Here is a 20173-nt window from a genome sequence, read left to right on the forward strand (position 1 = left end):
TGGTATGCGCTGGCGGTACAAAACGGGTTCAATACCATGGCGCGTACCACAGCACGCTGGGTTCATGCCATGGGTGAGTGCCAGACACAAAACCGATGGGGCGAGCCAAGAGTGTCGTGGTGCGCTGGTACGATGTACCAAGAAACCAATACACAAATGGGTTCAGGCACGTACCAAAGCTAGAAAACCAAACCCGCGGTGTGCGTTGGCACTGGCGCATGGGAAGCTTGACGAAAACGAACGAAGTTGACTTTATAGCTGTCGGCCACCATTGCTAGTACCAACCACTCGTGTCTTCCTTTTTTATCTACAAGGACTTCGCCGCCCTGGGCTCCTAAGTGTATGAAAGTATGGCACGGAGCGACGGCGCCGAATACCCATATTTACACAAAGAATTTTAGAGCGCCCGCCGCGGGATTCGAACCGGCGACCTCTGGATTGGAGTCCAGTGCGCGGTCCGATTGATCCACACGGGCGGGACGACGGGACAGGTGACAAAACCCCGCATGTTTTAAGCCATTCAGTAGTTTGGACCAACATTTTTCCGACGAGTTAAATTTTTTTTAAATAGTGATTTTTGAAAAAAAAATCCTGTCCTTAAAATTTTTTGACCTCAATTTTTTATGTAAAATTAAATTTGCAAGATCGGAAACTGTTTTTAATCATGCGCAATCGATTCCCCAGGAAATTTTATGTGAAAAATTGACTTTTTACGTTATTCTGTTCCATCACTTTACAGTGATCAAAAAGGTCTTAAATTGAAACGAGAAATGGGTTGATACCCTGTAGATGTTCCACCCTGTCTTCCAACCATGTCAAAATTTCTTCGAATAAGTAGCTTAACAACTTTTCCTAAGACACCAACGCTTTAAAAGGTCACTAGTAGAAGTTAGGGCTTGGTTGACACCCTGTAGGTGTGTCACCCTGCATGTCAATAATTTCAAATAAAAGCCACATTCATATACAACAACTTTTCCTAAGACACCATTTTGCTAGGTTACTTTCTTATTACGTTAAAAAATAAGATTTCGAAATATCTACCGAAATACTGGCAGTGTTGGCAAGAAATATAATTTTCAGCACTTATTTTGAAATGCCTCTTTTAAAAACTCTGTATCTTTTTCCAGAAGCAAGATAGGACCATACTTTTTTCGGGAAAGTTTTAGAGGACATTCATGGCTATACTTCTACGGTGTTAGTTTTTAAATTGAGTGAAAAATGAAAATGATAAAAATAAAAATGTAAAAAAGAGGGTTTTCCCATACAAATTTCTATACAAATTTGAATCGCTTTGCAGAAAGCCGGGTCAAACCCAATCGCTCCCAAATTTTGGGGGGTTGTTTGGGGGCCCAAATGGGACCGGAAAATGCCTGTTCTGAAAAATCGATCATGTCGAGCCACCCTATTGGGCATGACTTCTAGAAGTAAAAAAGAAACGTTTTTAAAAACTTAATTATTTTAAGTGGCTATAACTTGAAAACTTTCTGCCAATGCTAATTTGTTTCATAGTTTATGCCGACCCCATTAATAAGTTAACAACATCAACAACGAGTAAAACAACAACAACGATAACAACAAAAAGGCAGAAATATTTACAAGTAGAAACAAAAGCTCAGAGAGTATATTTCGGATACGGTTTATTGAATCAAAACAGATTTTCGTTTTATTTTTCCAACAATATTTTATTTCATAGATTCTTAGCATGTTTTCATTTAATATAAATTGTTCCATTACACAGAAACAATCAAAATTCTTTAAAGAAAAAACTGATGAACAATCAAGATTGTGTGTGTGTACGTTTTGTATACGAGTGTGAGTTTTCTGTGCACAAATAGTAGAAGAAATAGAGACTTACAACCAGATTTTCGTGTACCGTGACTTTGTGTGTGAGTGAGTGTTTTTTTGAAATGCTGAATGGACTTTCTTATGCTTTAAGATTTGACTGACTTTGAATTGTGTTTGCTGACTTAAGCAAAGTTTTTTTTCCCTAATGTAAAAGGTTTCAGATTGCACATCAACTTATGTATGGTTTTTCTTCTTCTTTTTGTTTTGTCTTACGTGGTAACGGTAAGTTTAGTGATTAATGACTTCTTTCCTCCTCACTTTCTTGCCTCCTGTTGGACAATAAGCGCTGTGTGTCACATTCACATGCGACAGTTCGGACACGTTACACGGTCGATCTTCTTTTTTCTTCGCTTCTCCTGTTTTGTGTGTGTATTATAAATAGAAGAGATACACCTAATATTATTTATGTGTGTGATTTTTGTTTTCTTGTGTTATTCTTATAGTCACTCCAATGGTTCTGTAATATCCAAATCACAAATAAGTTCCAAAAATAAACTTGTATTTTTTTCCGTTTTTTAGTACATGTTCTAAAGTTTCTAGATTGTGATGTTTCGCTTGGTTTTGATATAAGAGTTTGTATAGAAGTTTTTTTGTTTTAAATTTTGATGCGCTTTGTGTTTCTGCTTCACAATCTCTATATATACGATAAACGTTTGTACTGCTGTCTCTTTTACGTGTGTGTCGACTATTACTATCATAAATAATGCGTCGCGATGATGTACATTTCAAGCGTACTAAATTCTTACGAGTTTAGTACGGTTGGCTCTATCTAGTAAAAGTATCTCTGTTTTTTTGTTATTGTATTCAATTTCTCTTCAATCAGTTAATCGTAAAATTGAGTCTATCTAATGCAATGAACAGTAAATCTTAGCTTAACAATACATCGTTCATTTAAAATATATATCCTCTGTTCTTCTCTCTTTTCTCTCGCTTAATCTGACCTTAATCTAGTACAGAATTGATGATGAATGATGCAACTATCCTATTGATTTTTTTCCCTTAAGATTCCTATATAAGAACATTAGATTGAGTTTGGAAATCTCAAAATAAAAAAATATTTTTAGACAAAATTTTCCTCTTCCGTGAGCATTTGATGCATAAGGTCTTTCGTTGCAGATTTAGTTTATCCTTTTTTTCTGTTCGGAAAATTGTCTGTAAATTGACACTTTTCGACTTTGTCTCGTTGATTAATTTTAGTACTCTTTATAGCCAATTGCCGGGGCCTGTATGCATGAAGCACTCACTTTTTATGTTTCTTTTTTTTTACTTTTTTGAGATTTTAGAGATTATCTCTCCAAGAGGTGTCACTTTGTATACATGTATGTCTTACTAACTGCAGTTTGTATGAGTGTGTTTTTTTTTGTGTTTGCTATAGGCCGATTATAAGAGCAAAATTTTCTTCCGAGCGTCGCGTCTTTTTCAAAGAACTCGGGGCCACATTTTGTAACATTTGTATTTTTTTATCTTTTTGTTGGCAGATGAGCACACGCGTCCTCTCTAAGAGTCGCTGATAAATCTGGTTCAAACGGGTAAGGCCATATCAAACCTGTAAATTTGCCTCTCGATCTACGTAAATTTCTCTGATTTTGGTTTTCTAACTAACTCACCTAGCTACACTGCAACTACCGTGGGAAAAAAGTGGGACGGAAACTCCGTTTCCGAAAAAGAATAGTAAAAGTCGTAACTTTCCGTGTCTCCAACCCACAAAACTCTCAGCTACTGTTGAAATCCTTCGTTTTCTTTCGCATTTTCGGCCCCCCAAAAAGAACAAGCCATTAAAGTAATGTGTGTGTGTACAAAAATGGTTTCAGGTCCTGGTTTTGAGTTTATGTTTTTTAATTTTTTTTTTGCACCTTTTTGTTTGGCCCTTTGAGCACTGGCAACACTGCCCTTACCTTTGTTTTTTTATATATGATGATAACCCCGCTAGTTTGACAGTTATTGTTGTCAAACGGAACTTGTCAGATTGACAACCCCTTTTTACACGGCGCTCACACACACTACCAAACGTTTGTTTTGATGGTTTGCGTAAGCGCTGTCAATTTTTAGAGTGTCAAACCAACGAAGTTTGTAGTGTGAGTGTGCGAATGACGTAACGAAAAGGAGGAGAGAAAAGCGACAGTGAACGAGCGGAAATGAAGAGAGATAAAAAAAACACAAGAACAACATAAAGTTTGTGGAATGTTTGCTTTATTGTTTATTATTAGAAAAAAAACTTACTTAAAAATACAAAATTAATAACTAAAGTTAAAGTTAAGGTAATAAATACAGATTCGAAAACAAAACTGCAAAAAATTAGGGGCGAGAAGAGATAAAAAAACTGGAACAAAATTTTCTAAAAAAATATGATAACAAAAATTTGTGTTATTTGGCAAAATATTATTTTGAATAACTTTTTTTTCATTTCTTTTTGACAGAAAGTTTCGCTAAACAGTGTTGCTGCTCTTACCGACTATTGTTAATTAATTAAAGCCTTTTCGTTCCTTACTGTGTTATTTCGAAAGAAAGAATAATCTTATTTTTTTTGCTTTCTCGCGCGTTTCGTAAGTGGTTCGATTAGTTTGGGTTTTATTCGAGTCAGAAAGAAAGTAGTTTTGTGATTGCGCAACTTTGTTTATTGTAGCGTTTTGTAGTTTCTAACTTCTGTGTTTTCGTTTTAGCATTCTTATATGTCGTATGGTTTTATGGCTATTGTTTATATTATTTGCTGCTCACTCTCGGTTTTGATATCTTTTGTTTTTCCCTCACATCATACGATCTAAAAGCACTCAGACTAGCAGAATAAAAAAATCTAGAAAAATTACTCGCTCTAGAATCGGTGGAATCTCTGTCTCGCGCGAATTTTCCCTAAATATGGCAAGCTAAAACAAGTACAAAATAATACAGAATGCTGCTTGTTCAACTGAAAAATTGGCTAATGGCACTGGTAGAACTTGTGTGGACTTTTTCCCTGGTAAAAATGTACAAGAAATAATACAAAAATGCACTTTTTTGTTTGTTTGAAAGCAACTAAAAATATCTTAATATGGCAGCGCGCTTTCACTCCTTCCGAGACACTCTGTACAAACATTGTTTTTCATTTTTTAAATCGTTAACTATAAAACTGAAAGCATCTAAAAGGAAACTGGCTTGCAACAACAACCGTCCGATTGTCGTTTGTCAATGTGTGTCAACACAAAAACCTAACAGAGCTTTGTGTTACACGCGGCACGCTGAAACCCCCGTTAGCTTGACATGCTTGAAAAAGTGACAGTTCGCCACCTCTCCTTGATCTGTCAAACCAACGGCGCTGCAGCGCTGTTTAGTTTTTAGTAAGTTTGTTTGTTTTTTTTTAGTACAATTAGCGTTCTTTTCAAGAAGCTTTCGCGAATCTCATTTTCAAACGTCATCTCGCGTAACGTCATTGTGTTTGTCACCTTTTTTCGCCAATACCGGGTGAGAAATCACAAAGTTATTCACTTAATTTAAGCGTTGCTTCGAGCCTCGAAACAACAGAGTAGTACGGTGAGACACACGCACACAACGACAACAAAGGGGGCGCAACTATATCGTTTGTGTTTTCAGAAAACGGCAACCCCCCTTCTGCACGTGTGTGCGTGTTGGTAATAAATATGTTTTGTTTATTCGATTTTTTGTTTTCTTTTTCTTCTTCATTTGTTTTGTTATGAAGTCAATTGTACACCATAAATTCATGTTTTTTTTCACTTTTACAGTACAGTTAACACCTTTGTTTTTTTTATCCTTCCATTTAAAGTCTATTTTTGTTCTCTTTTATTTACTTATAAATTGAGATCACAGTATTTAGAGATAAAATTGTAGTAAAGAACAATCTTTTCATTTCTAGATTCTGGGTTTTAGGTCCACGGGGGTGTCGGTGCGTGTGTGTGTGCATTAAGTGATTCAAAGGTCACAACACGTTCCTCGACGAAACATTTTTTTCTATTTGAGTGTGTGTGCGCGCGTGCGAAGAAGAACAATAACGCGGCGTCGCGCGTTGTGTGTGTGTGCATTGAATTGTGCAAAACATTCGAGTTTTTTTGCCTCCGAAGAAAAGTTAGTTTGAAAAAAGTGTTGTGTTTTGCTGCATTTGTGTGTGTGTACCTTTTTGTTTTGCTCACTGATGCGTCACGCAGACAAGCAGGCGCGCCGCTGCGCGTCTGCTCGTCGGCGCCTGCTTTGTTTGTGGGGGTGATTCGTCGAACGATTTGCTTTGCGCGCGCGCGTCGTGAGTTGAGTTTCCACTCGTTCGCTCTCTATTGTTCTGTTTGGCGGGTGTTTTGTGATGATCATCAGAGTTTGGCACCAGTTTAGACAGAGTTCGCAATAGGGTGCGCGTGTGTGTGCTACTTACTCGACTAGCAGAACAATCACGATCGGCTGGTCTGTGGCGGGTTGTATCGTACTGTTGTTGCTAACACTAACACTGCTAACACGAACGGGGGGCCCGGGCGGACGGCTGTTTTCGCCGACGTCGACGTCACTGGTGTCGTCGGGTTCCGGGTCACGCACGGAGGTGGAGGTTTCGATGTAGCCCATGAACGGGTCATCGTGGACTAGCTCAATCTGGGGATCGTTCAGGCGCATTACGTCGATCGACGGCAGCTCGGTCTACAAGCTGGCCGCGCTTGACGAGGACACGATCGGGATACCGCTGATGTCGTCGTGAAGCAGGTGATGCGGGTGTAGGCTGTGATGGTGGTGCGGGTGTTGTTGGGTGTGATGGTGTTGCTGCTGCTGCTGCTGTTGCTGTTGATGATGTTGGTGGTGACTGCTGCTGGCGGAGCTGGAGGCGGCGTTGTTGCTGCTGCTGCTTGAGCTGTTCTTTTCCTTCTTTATCCGCTGCTTGAGGTGGACCTTGGCGTGGCGCTTCTTCTCGTCGGATCGGGCAAACTTGCGGCCGCAGATGTCGCAGGAGAAGGGCTTCTCGCCGGTGTGGGTGCGGATGTGGGTGGTGAGGTGGTCGGACCGGCTGAACGAGCGCATGCAGATCCGGCACTGGAACGGCTTCTGGCCGGTGTGGATCCTGATATGTCGGGTGAGTTCGTCCGATCGGGAGAACCGTCGGTCGCAGTTTTCGACGGGGCACGCGTACGGGCGTTCGTGAACGGGTGTTTTGCTGGGGCGGTTCGGGTACTTGCGGGGCTTGACGGGAACTAGCTTGAGCGGCATCGGGCTCTGCTGGTACACCTGGTTCAGGATCTCGTGGCCCTTGCTAGTGGATGGGTTGTACTCGGCCAGTTGGACCGCGTACTGGGCTTGCTGCTGTGGCGTCAGTTGACTCAACTGGCTGGGGTCGGGGAGCTGGGCGGAGCTGTACGGTTCCTGCTTGGGGATGATTCCGGTGGAGGAGGAGGACGAGGGCCCGGGAATGACTACGCTGTGCTGGGGACTGCCGTACTCGACCGGTGAGTCCAACCACTGGTACTTGGGGGTCTGTCCCATGCCCAATCCCTGGCTACGCGAGTACTGGTGCATTTCCTGTGCTTGCTGCTGCTGTTGCATGTCCAGCGACGATATACAGCTGGCATAGCTCGGAGGCTGCTTCAGGATAATGCTCGGACAGTCCATGTTGAGGCCCAACAGCTCAACCGACTGGTGCGTTCGCTCGTCATAGTGATGCGACGAGTGCTGGTGATGGCCGGCCGGCGACGGAGTTTGAGCAGAGTTGGCCGACTGTTGAGCGGCGGCAAAGTGAGCTTGCGCTGAACTCTGCGGTCCCGGACCAAGCAGCCCAAACATGGGCGGCTGGAACAGGCTCTTGTCCGGACTGGGCAATCCCCAACCGCTCAGCCCCGAAGTCGGCGACATCTGACCCGGCATCAACGACAGCTGAGATCCACTGACGGCAGCCGTCTGCAGCCCCATACTGGCCCCGGCCGTCGTCGTAAAAATCCCTCTGTACGAGATCTTGCTTTCTTCAGCCTCCATCGACTGGTCGTGCATCTCCTGCTGGCTGCCGCTATTACTGTGATGCGACGAGGACTGCGTCACCGTCTGGTGATGCCCACTGCCAATGCCCGTCGTAACCGGGTACATCGCGTTGCTGCTGGTATTGCTAGCCTCTTCCTCGATCACGATCGACTGCGGCGTGCTGCGCTCCTGCTTCGTCGGACTGCACAGGCTGGCGCACGGACTCGACACCGTCTGCGGTTCCAGCGACAGGTCGTCCGACTCGATGGATCCTGCGGGAGAGGGACGGAAAAAATCGAAAGTTTGTTTAGTTCTAAGCCCCCGAAAACATATTTAAATTTATAATTAAGACAAAGTGCCACCTATAAATTCCAATCGCTCGGTCAAGTTCGGCCGCATCGCCTGCGTTGCGTTGCATAAAATTAGAATTAATCTGAATGTTGCGCCTTCGGCGCATGATTTTTACGCCTTGTCCTTTCGGTTTTTATTGATTTTGTTACTTGACCAAAAGGGAAACAGCTGTCAGCATGGTCAGTCGGAGAAATGCGCGCTCAATTAGGCGTCTGATGAAAGTAAATTTGTGTATTTGCTGTTCTCGTTGTACGGTTCTCGAGTTCTGAAGCCGCTAAAATGTCACTTCCTTTTAGCCGGCGCGCAGCGAAAATTTAATTCTAAGATGTACAGTTATGAAGTGTGTTCTAGAGTGGAGAGAGAGATCGAGTGTGACAATGAAAAACTGCTTAATCACACTCGTTTGTAGCATACTTGCGAAGAAGTTGGAGATAAGAGTCTTGTGTGAGGCTACTGGTTGTTTGAGCATATGTTCAAGTAGTTGTGGCTGTAATGATATCTTGACGCATTGAGCTCTTTGTTTGAGTATATTTTCTAGCTTACGAATATTTATAAAATATTCATGACATGACTAAAGCGATGCACGACTTAATCGTACAATTAGGAATTATGCCGTGACGCCATTTGACAGCTCTTTTGCACCAAAGTGCACTTGCACTAACATTTCAACAGAGGCAAACGTGGCAAAAATGTAAACGGTGCACGCGAGTTGTCAAAATCCTAACCTAAAAAAATGGAGTCGGTTTAAAAAAGATGTTTTCATGTTTAGACTCTCCTTGCAAACGTCAAATTTAGCAAAACAATGGGGCCGTAGTGGGTTTTGAAACAAAGAGATTATCCCTTTCATGCCAAATGTAAACATTCGTTAAAGTGAACAAGATACACTATTTGTTTACAAACCCACTACGACCCTTTTTGCATTGTTTTGCTAGAAATCATACAAAATCGCTGCCGGATCTTTTCCGGAAGAGATTGTGAAAAAGATCCAGCAGCAGATTTGACGTTTGCTGCGGGTACCGAAAAGTTTGGTTATGTAACTACTTGGAAAATACAATTGCGCCAAGCGACCATCACATAACCGGCCTACAAACTAACTTGTAGAGATGCTCGGTCCGGTTTTATCATCACATAAAAACAGCTGGACCATAGATTACGCCTCAAGACGCGTCACGAGAGATTCCCCCCGCGTCCAAACAAAACAGCTCCGCTACCAGTGTTGCCAGACTTGGTTGTGGTAATCACGCGTTGATGATCGCCCCGAAAAGAAAAGCAAAACCTCAAATTGCTACCGTATTAAAATAAATCAGTCAGATCGGTAATTAAAAAACCCGAGGGTTCTAATTAGTTTCGTTCGCTGCGCGGAGATCGGACGCAGGCACTTCCAAATGATGTTGGTGATGACTACGACGGGTGGTGGAGCTTGGGGGATTGTCTCTACCCTGCAGAGACTCCACCCGAACGCGGGAGATAAATCTTCCGACGAGTCGTCTCTGCGGCCTGACTTCGGCCTGACTCACTCAACCTGGCCGTCGCATCGTCCAAGTTCATATTTTTATGCGCGCGCGGATATTGAAATCTTCAACGCGCTCGCGATCCCCGCCAGTCTTCGACACAGATTCGCCAGGGCTTTCGCCGTGGCTTTTAATTTATGCTGATAGTGTAATTTATGTTTTCGATATTTCTCTCCTCCTCGGCCACAACCTGGCCGTGAGGCCGCGAGGAGCTTCTCCGCGGGGAGATATCGCACAGGGAGCGAGAGCGGGCGGAGGGGCATCAACATAGCCTCCCCCCGCATAAGTCAATGTTTTGATGATGATGTCGATTTAAAACGAAACCACGGGAGGACGGCTCGCGGGGTTACGGGCCGGGCCGGAAATGGTCATCAACGCGGTCGCGCGGGCTAGGCCCCGCAAGAATTTAGAGCTTAAGGTTTTTGATGGACAGCGAAGTCGCGTGCGCGAGAGTCGGCCGGGGAGTTAGGAATTAGTGTCATAATTATGTCGGGTGAAGACTAATTTAAAAATCTGTCCGTGACGGTGGGTCTTGATTTTTTGGGATTTTTCGGAGGAGGTCGGCGGCGAAAAGGGGCGTTTGTTGTGAAGTTTCGCAGGACTGTGGGGAGATGTTCGTGCCGAGATTTGGAAGAACTCAAGAAGATGCGGGATTCACGGATCCAGTGTGATTTCTTGGGTATCTAAAATACCCAGTGTATTGCGGTAGATTCCAGTAAAGCTCTTGTTGCAGACCGATATGTCTTTAACACAGCTATTGATTGTCCAGATCATAAGAGAGCAAATTGAAAAGCTCATAGCAACTCTAAATTTTTCAGTGCTATTCAGTGAAGTCTTGTGCTACTCAACCCTATTCTATTTGAGATTGAACCCCCAGATCTTCATGATCTGAGCTATACTGAGATTTGGAGTGTTCAGGATGTAACAGGATCATTTCTATTGTCCAGCGTGGTTCCGTGAAGTCCTGTGAAGCTGTACCGTATCATGCTTTGCGTAGAAACGTCATATACGACTCGGTTGATCATCCAGATCTTCAGGATATGAGCTATACTGAGATTTGAAGCGTTCACAGCCGGTTGAGGGTTAACTTTGCAATATCCAGCGTGGTTCCATGTAGGTCTGTGAAGCTCTACCGACATCTATTAACTGACAAAAAGGGCGTTTGGGTTCTGGTTGACCCTCCAGATCATTATTGCAGTTTGTAACGTTGTAAATGTTGTAGACCTCCTGAAGGTAAGCAAAGCTCAACCAACTCATATTTTTGACACAAACTTCGTCAACGATTCGGTTGATCGCGCAGATCTCCAGGTTAGACCCTGAAACAACCGATGATTGCATCCGCTCCAATCCAGAACTGCCCCGGAATGTCCGCGGATTGTGACATTTTTTCGCTTCTTCCCCACCCTAGAAGTCCCGAAAAGAACCAGCTCGTCGATCGCCAAGGTGCGGTGGTTCCACCGCTGCGAGATGAGTTATGGTTATGAAACGAACTCTCTATTAATAGATATCCCAACGCCGAGCAGCGGCAGCGACTTCTCCACGCGCCCCAAGTGTGACAGAGAATTATGTGCCAACCGGGCCGGGGGGGACCCCGACGGGAACTTCGGAACTGGAGTGTGTCTAGAGAATTAATTCATAAATTATGCTGATGAACGAGGTAAGATTCGGACGGCGTAAGTGTGTATTTGGAGCATGGTGGGGAGGAGGGGGCGCTTGGAGGAGGTCGGGAAGGTATGCCGCGGATCATTCCGCGCGTTGTTGTGGAAGAGGTGCGACAGCAGCCAACTGTCTTCTTGACTGTTTTTATCTCTGGGGCGAGCTGAGCTCCGAGTTCTTTTGTAGCTCTTAAGAGGTTCTTCTTCGCCCGGGCCGCGTTGTCTTGATCGCCGGGGTGGTGTATTTTTAATATTTTGTTCCCTTTTTCTTGTTCTGCTGTCAGGGCTGCGGGTTGGGGAGGAGAGTGGCGAGAGTCGGACGCAGCCGTTGATGGCTCTTTGTAGGGTGTGGAACACGGAGGAGCCCAAACAGGTTTTCCCCGAGGGCTCGTCGTCGTCGCCGCCGCTGGAGGTCGGAGGCAGGAAGACAGAATCACTTATTGTGTGTGACTCTGTGTGTGTTGATCTCTATGAGGAAGATCATCACGAACTGTCGGGCGCAGAACGCACCTCTTCCGCCGCAGTCTCGACGTGATCCTCGTGAGATGCATCTGACTGCTGACAACCGAGCTATCCAAGGTTCCGCAAGGGGGTTCCACTTTAAATGCGCGTTGTAGTTGAAGAAATAGACTGGTGAACGCAACAAGACGATTTGGCAACACGGGGAAAATTGTATACAATCGGTGCTAACGCTAATACTAACGCTTGCCAATTCTACAGTCCTTAGGTCATTGTTTTTGCAGCTTCAGACTCACATTTCTTAACTGTCATTAAATGTTGAAAAAAAGACACTTTTTGACGTTTATATGAGATTTTTGACGTTTGCAAACGCAACAGAAAACGCTTCAAAAAATAAACAAATTGTAAACAAAGCAAAATGTGTAGACGACAGGTTGCCAAACAGACTGTTTTCGAAGTCGCCAGGCTATCTCCACAGTGATTCCAGTTGTCACCCCTTCTATTCGATCGTTGTGACCTGCCGATCAGGACTCCGACTACTGCTGGCGCGCACACTGATCGATGGCCGATGAGTCAGGTTTTGACAGTGTGTCACACTGACAGCGCGCGCCTGACCCTCGGGGCCACACCTGAGAGCAACTGTGAGGACATCATCGGGCGATGAGTTCACGGGTTTCGAAGGGGCACGGCCTGGAAGGATTTGCTTTTTGCGCGCCCGGCTTGACGGCGCCAGCGAACGCTGTGCTAACGTTTGCCACATAAAAGATAAAAATAAATATAAATTATTATGCTCCTTGGTAAGAATCTCTGCCCGGAGATGGAAAGGGCTTTGGACGAGTTGTCCTTTGGCGCGTTGATGGCCTCGTTCCCTGCGGCTGGCGCGGTCTTCGCCGTAATAAAGTCATAAATATGACACGAGTAATTTAGAACCAACTTAAGTGGTCCCGTTATTGGCAAAGGGGGGTTTTGTGCACTAAATTTCAACACTTTTGGCGAGATTTGTCTTTAATTATCGTGTGGGTGCAGCAACAAGTGCATCGGTTGTCATCAATTTGAAATTTCTAGCAAAAATAGTTGAAACAATCTGCCAACGCTGGACTGTCAAAAAATTTATGCGATAAACGCATTCAAGGTCAATAATGCTCAAGGTAGCCATCTGTCAAACGCAGTGTTATCGCTGCTGTAATGAGGGATGATTCATCAAGGACCAAAACATCAATTCCCACCCTGATTTGTCTCTACGTGACATTTTGCCAAATCGCTTCGCGTCCATCGCCGGGGCAACAATCTTGCCTTCAACCCCAAGAGTCCACCCCCGAGAACCGTGATGCATAACGCGAGTTCAAAAACCGCATCATTTTCGCGCAACTACACAATTTTCCCGTTCCACTTCGAAATTCGCAACACTTGGCATTCGCTCAAACATTGTGACAGCAGTGCTGCCAGCCCTAGCGTGCCGAATCAGCTGCGGACGACTCTCAGTTTCGCCTAGGATTTTATGGCCATTAAAGCGAGTTGCCGCTGCCGCTTTGCGGCTGCCCTGGAATCTCGCACTTTTCCAGTTAATTTGAAGAGGGCGAGGGCGGACGGGAAATTTATTCCACCATCTTGCGCCGCTGCAATGTTTTCGCTCATTTAATAATATAATGGCCGTGTTCGGTGGTAGCGGCGGCGGCGGCAAGTCAACTTATTTGGCAAATTTATTGGCACGCAAGCTTCTGGTACAAGATTCTAGCGGTTTGCGCTAGAAAGTAGGCTAGTTCCATAGATTAAAGTGGAGATGAGTTGAGTTGTGGATTTTGAGCTACCCCTCGGGGCCGCTTCTCTGACTTTTGAAGTTTGAACAATGTTTACAAACATATTTCAGCTTGCAACGGTGCATTTGACAGTTCTGTGAAAGGCTTTGCTTTACCTGATTGTTGATCAGCTTTGATTTGTTTATTTCTGTCTTTTTGGTCAAGATAAGGTTTTGACAGAACGATGCGCCGAGGGGTGATTCAACGTAAATTTTTCATTCTTTCACAAGCGTTTCGTAAAATTTTCGGGAACTTCATGAAAACTAATCTATGTTCTTGTCCTTCTTATGCAACAATGTCGCCTTGTCGTCGGCGCCAGCTGCATTTTCAAGGGACAACTTCCCCGTCGTAAGCCGTCCCAAAACTTCATCACCCCCCACGCCCGCACCAAACGCTGATTTATTTCCACCATTGCTATGACCCGCGGCCGTTAGGGCGACCTGCGCGCGTGGCTTCTGCAGCAGTAGTTATTATTTATAGGCTTTTAAAGCGCGGCGTTATCTCGGGAATGCTCCCGCGAGTGCGAGCCCGCTCACGCTCCCCAAGATGATCAGTCACGACCGGCGCGCGAGGAAGCGTGATTGTCGGATTAGCGCCTCTATCGGCGGGTAGGCAGGCACGCACTCGGTAGCTAATGTTTTGATAAGTTCTGGACCTTCCGGAAGGTTGCGGATGGGCTTAGGGGTCTCAATGGTAAAGTAGCTGTCAAAATGGGCAAGGTCATTAGGTGTAGAAGGTGGGGTGATTCATAATAACGGTGTTCGATTGATTTTTTGACAGTTCTGAGGCTGAGCTGTCAAAACGGCCAAGGTTATTAAGTTCGAGCGATTGGTTGCTAGGTGGCACGGTCATGGTTCGGGTCTTACCTGTGATCGGTGGCGGTTCGACGACGGTGGACGGCCCGAAGAAGGACGGGATGTCACCGGAGGTCGTGACGGGGGTGTTGAGATCGCCGGGCTGGGCGTCACCCTGGGACTGGGAGTTGGGATCCTCGGACGATTGGTGCAGGTTCGAGTCGGACGAGTGGTGCCCGGTGGCCGTAGCCGTCGGGAGACTCAGGTGGGGATGGTGGGAGTTGCTGAGGGTGGACACGGAGGTGGAGGACGCCGACGTCGAAGTCGTCTGGGTCGTCGAGGAGGATGACGCGGTGCTGATACTGTTGGCGCTAGACGTCTGAGCCGTCTGCTGATGATGGTGCTGGTGCTGGTGCTGATGCTGGTGATGCTGGGTCGCAGTATGAGTCTGGTGATGGTACGGATGGTACAGATGGTGATGGTTGTTGTTGGGCGTCGCCGAGTTGTTGTTGTTGAGGCCCAGCGAGGTCGTGGTGGCCGCGGTCTTGAACAGGCCGCAGGTATCGAAACTGAGCACGTTAAAGTGTGCCGCAGCCGCCGATTCCGTCAGCAGGAATGTGTGATGCGGTGGTGCAACCAAGGTTTCTAGCCCTTCCATGATCATGGCAGCTGCTGGTGGTCCAGGGGCAACGCCACCTGTTGGAGGAAAGAAACAGAGAAACGCATTAGAACCTAACTAGACTCGCGTCGAGTTGCGAAGACCAAAAGTGGCCGAGGCAAAACAAACTAGTCGTAAAATTAATTAATTAAATGTTATTAAACAATTGACACTTGACACGGCTCTAATTTAGAGCAATTCCCGCGCCGCTGAGCGGCGCGATACGGTCTTACTGTGTCACTGGGTATGTAAACATTTGGCGTGCTCGAGCGAGACGCGTTGCGAGCGTGCTCTGCCGACAAAGCTGTAATTTTCGGGGAGTTTCGCTGCACTACCTCGCGTTGATGGATCTTGGTGAGTTTGACAGTTTTCTGTACGGTGAAAAATCAAAATCACTTGACAGTTGCTTACCTTCAGCAGTATCAACATTGAATTTGCTCAAAGCATCAACGTAAACAATGCAGAAGGTAAGCCTCTGTCAAACGCTGGTCAAAAACAATAACAAATATGCCAATTGCGTAGCGAGAGCATGTCATCTAGGGGGAAACCCTAAATGGATTCAAACACTAGCAATTCTCAGACCCATTTTAGGGGGCAAGTCATTATCAGCGTCGTTGTGACGCGGTCGCGATCGATTAACCAGATTCCGATCTGATCCACTATGTGACTCGCCGGGGACCGGCGGGGCCACATATATCTGTCACCGCGTCTTATCGGATCTCACAAGGGAGCATAAAATCATTTCGGACTCGGAGAAGCCGGAGGGGAAAGGGGACGGGAAAGTGATCAACAATAAAATTTATAGAAGATAAAGAAAATGTTTATATAATAAAAATAAAATATCGGAATAAGGGAAGCGAAGAAAGCGCGTTCACACCCGGGACCTGGTCCGCCTCGGCCCTCCCCGCGATCTCCCGGAATAAAAGTGTCAAAATAAACGTATTAAATTTATAGATTCTACCCGCGGGGTAGGTGCGCGCGACGAAGGCTTGTGTCTCTTGCTACAGTAATTCTCGCGCGAGTTCGGTATGTCATTCCGATCCGGTCCGGCCGTTGAGAAGACCGTGGTCAGGCCAAATGAAATCATCGCGTGTTAGCTGTCGCGAGAAGAATTCGGAGTTCTCGGGAACCTTAATCTACGCGCGCGAGGTTATACCTTATGAGAGTATGTTAGCATCAGATTAAGATAAGATTTAGAACCGTAATTGACAGCTGGACGACGCGCTGTCAGCCGCGGGCAGGTACTCTATACGCAGTGATGGAGATCTCCGGGAATGTCGGATTCCTCGGATTCGTCAAGGGGTCAATTATGCGTTTGTTGTGACATTCTGTGGAGAAAGCGCTCGTGCAGCGCAATGACTGACGCGCTAATTGAAGCCGGCTCTCGGTAATGGGACTAATCAGCCGGGCAAACAGACGCTTCTCCGTCGCGCTGCCCAAATATCGGCGGGGGTACTACACCCTATGGGAACTGACCAAATTGGTTGCCGTTAGCGCCCGCGAAGCGTCCTCCGACTATTGTTAATTATCATTAGCACCTTCATTAGCACTCGTTTTTGGAGACACACTTGGGAGCTTCTCCAAAATTTACCATATCTTGGTCTGCCGAGTTCACCAGAACAAAAGAACTCATTCAAAAAAAAAAAAAAAAAAAGGAGCTGTCAAAAGTGATTGAGGAGTCACCCGCCGAGATGTCGCCACCATTTTCAGGGCGACGTCGGAATTATTCAATTTCGTAAGATCTCCGCGAACTTCTTCAAGCTGTGTTATATAAACGCGAAACGCCCACGCCCGGATCCTGCTGCTCCCCAAGAAGGGATGGCCGGACTCTTGTCACGCTCCATTTAAGGTGACGGTAGCCATCAAATTATCCACTTGAGGCTGGACGACCCGATTGGGTAATTAGTCCCCCCTGGATCCCAGGACTTGCAAGTCAACGGGCGCGCAGATGCTAAAGAGATCATCCTATCGGTCCGAGAGTCCCATTAATTAAATTTTATATTGCGCGTTTGGTGGAAAGAACCAACCACTTGTTGCGCGCGCTAATCCGCCTCGAGAGCTGATTAGAATAACATACATTCCGGTTCTTGGCGGGTTGAGGGCGATCGCGATCCCCCGACTGAATCATGCTTGTAAAAATAAACACATTAACAGCGCTTTTCCCGGTGTGTCACACGCACACACGAACTCACAAATATCTTGTTTATTTTGGAGGAAAACCCTCTGCGTCGCATATGAACTCGGGAAAACGCAGGGAATGTGAAAATATCTGAGTCGTGTTTTTCTGCGGGTGGAAAAACACTTGTTACGGTTGCGAGTGGACCAAGGCGACCAGGTCGTTATTTATAGCGGAATGCAGCGACGCCGCTGGAAAGCGCTAGTTGGGAATGAGTGATCGCTACTTGGGGAAAGTGACAGAAAATGTTCTGCATTTTTGTTTTGGAAAATGCTTTAAATTACTCTTGTATTTTGAAATTTGCATCTGAAAAACCTTCAATAAGTTGTTTTTAAAAAACTGAAATAATTTGCAATGGCCTTATTCAAAAGAAATCAAATTTAAAAATTATAATAACTATTTTTTAAGGAAAACAATTGGATTAAATTTTAAATCTAGGTTAAGAATTTTCTTAACAAATAAGACCGTCTTATAATTTTATTTGCCCCTTACAAAATATTTATAAAGTTATCATTTCGTCTTTAAACATTAAGGGAAATAAAAGGTAGAAAGCTGGGTGCTGAATAGTCGTTCGCAAAACGGCCTCAATTTTGAACTGTCAAAGTGGAACCAATTTACTGTTCGCCAAAAGTAGGTAGTATTGTTATCGATCATTAAAAATTGTTTTTTTTTTGCAATAATGAAAAAAGTTTGAATTGAAGATTGTAGGCGAGATCGTATTTTTTTAATAAATATTAGGCCGTTGCAAATATTTTTTGAAGTTTATGTCCCTCGACTCTGGCCAAAGCTTGTATCCATCCAGAAGCTGTCTTTATTGTTTGATTCCATTTGAAAACCTGCTGATTTAGTGAAAATCTGCTCTGTTTGTTGGATAAGCTTCGCTAGAATTGGCGAACTTTTTTCGCTGGACCAGGAAGAGCAGCAGGATTCCAAAATTAGCCAGGGAATTTATCCACGACTTCGCAGAATGACCGCAGTTCTTGTCACCCGTAAAAAAGAAAATAATCTTCAAACCGATCTAAGCCTAAAAACACACACAATTTTCCAGCAAAAGATGACAAAAACTAGACAAAATAGAACACATACTACTGATTATAATACAGCTCATTTGCCATTAAGAAAAAAGTCATTCTTGTGCTTGAACAGCCTCCTACTTTGTAGATGTAAACAAAGTGGGATCATTCGAAAATCACGTTACGCATTCTCTCTATTCATCACCCAGGTAGAAAGTATTAAATGTTGATTATTGTGATCAAAATAGAACACATGTGAAATCGAGTGTACAGTAAATTATTAACTCTCTTTTAAATATTGTATCTTTCTGATACACTTTTTCATAACCTCAAAGGCAGACAAAAGTACTAAGGAAAGACACTTAACAACTGTTATGAGATTTCTAGTATTTTGCAAAATATTAACATTATCATTTTTGCAAAATATTGGTACAATTTATTATTTTCTAATTGAAAATAAATGTAAAAAACTATTCTCAAAAATAGTTAACTAACTTTAGATATTTTGAATATCTGTCCAAATTAAGTAAAAAAATTAAACAAAAAGTATCAAAAAATGCTTGGCACAATGGCTATGTTTGTTCCAGAAAAAAAAAACATTCAAATCTTGATTGAGAATGTATCAATCAAAAAATGGTTTTCTTTTTGTTGTTTGTAGAAGCATTTTAAATATCGTGGTGAATTTTTCATTTCAATTTACTATTTCTGGAACTTAAATTCAAAACCATCATTGACAATAATTTCCCCAAAAGTGAAAGACACCATCCACGACCTTAAAGTAATGCGTCTGTCAAAGATAGTAAATTTTCTTAAGATTCAAAATCCAATAATTGTTAAGTTTTTGTTTTTTTATCTGACCTTTTTTCGAAAGGAATTATACACTTGCAAAACAACAACAAACAACACAATATTTATGTATTGAAGAATGTTTTTTTTGCCAGCCTTTGAACATTTAAAAAAATGTCATAAGAAAACTTTGACAAAGTTCGAAAAATTATAATCCTTTTGTTTGGAAGTTTGTTAGCAACGGCCTATTTGGTTGTTTTATTTTGGAGCAATCAAAGCAAAAAAAATAAAGCATATATAAAATGTAGGCATTGTTTACAATGCCAATTTGCTTTAAATTAGGTTTAGCTTTTGAAAAATTATTAAATGATTGGAAAAAATACAGGCAAAAAAATATTGATTATTTTCATTACGTTAGCTATTTGTCATTTCTAACAAATTTTCAAAAGTATTTCAATCAAAATTATGTAAACAATGACTAAAATTTGTGAGTAAAATATGAATTTCTGTTCTGATCTCTGATGACTTCTGTTCAACTTTAATTAATTGCTGAATTGGACAGAATGCTTTCTATCGTCCTATCTATCGTCTTCAACACGCAGAACCTTCGTTAGTAACCGAATATATTTTCCATAAACTTGCTCTTGAAAATTCTAGTCGTGTGGTGGTGTGGCGTTGCCTTCCCGATTCACATCGATGATTTTGTTATTTAAATATTTTTGAAATACATCAAAACAATAAAGAAGAGAACTGATTTTTGCTGTTCATGCTATTCAACTTGTGTTTAAAGAACGAATTCTGCTTCTGCTTATTGATGCAAACCCTGGCCTTGAAAGTGTTATGCAATCCAAAATGGGTTTGCAAATTCCATGACACACTGTCACGTTCTATAGATGATAACGAGTGGCCGCCATTTTTCACAACGCTTTTCAAAATGTCGAAGGTTATTCACGTATGAGACATTCTGACAGTCCAACTAATAAAAACGCAAGGTAGTAAACATAGATGCTGCTAACGTCAAGTTCCACTTTCCCTTTATTTCCGTCCCAAACCAAGCTATAGTCTATCCGTCTACCCGAATCTTCCCTAGGGAACTTCGTGCCAACCCTTTCTTTTTCCCAATCCGTGACGTCCCAACTAAAAACACAACGCCAATCTCGACAAGTGTTTATTTTCCTCGAGAAAACCCCGTCACTCCGATAAATTTAGCATTGCGTGC

General features: G+C 43.7%; 1 protein-coding gene across 1 annotated transcript in view; it reads right to left on the reverse strand.

Annotated features, from left to right (window-relative positions):
• Window positions 1–1822: 1822 nt before the first annotated feature.
• The window catches only part of LOC120422476 (protein bunched, class 2/F/G isoform), a 207762-nt gene continuing 189411 nt past the window's right edge, over window positions 1823–20173 (reverse strand). The window contains exons 6-7 of the mRNA XM_052709974.1: window positions 14394–15017; window positions 1823–8027 (exon numbers count right to left, since the gene is read on the reverse strand). Coding sequence (XP_052565934.1) covers window positions 6454–8027; window positions 14394–15017 — 2198 coding nt within the window. The 3' untranslated portion in view covers window positions 1823–6453. The remainder of the gene's footprint in view (window positions 8028–14393; window positions 15018–20173) is intronic.

The sequence above is a fragment of the Culex pipiens genome, chromosome 3, assembly GCF_016801865.2.
Source record: "Culex pipiens pallens isolate TS chromosome 3, TS_CPP_V2, whole genome shotgun sequence".
In the NCBI taxonomy this organism is placed as follows: domain Eukaryota; kingdom Metazoa; phylum Arthropoda; class Insecta; order Diptera; family Culicidae; genus Culex; species Culex pipiens.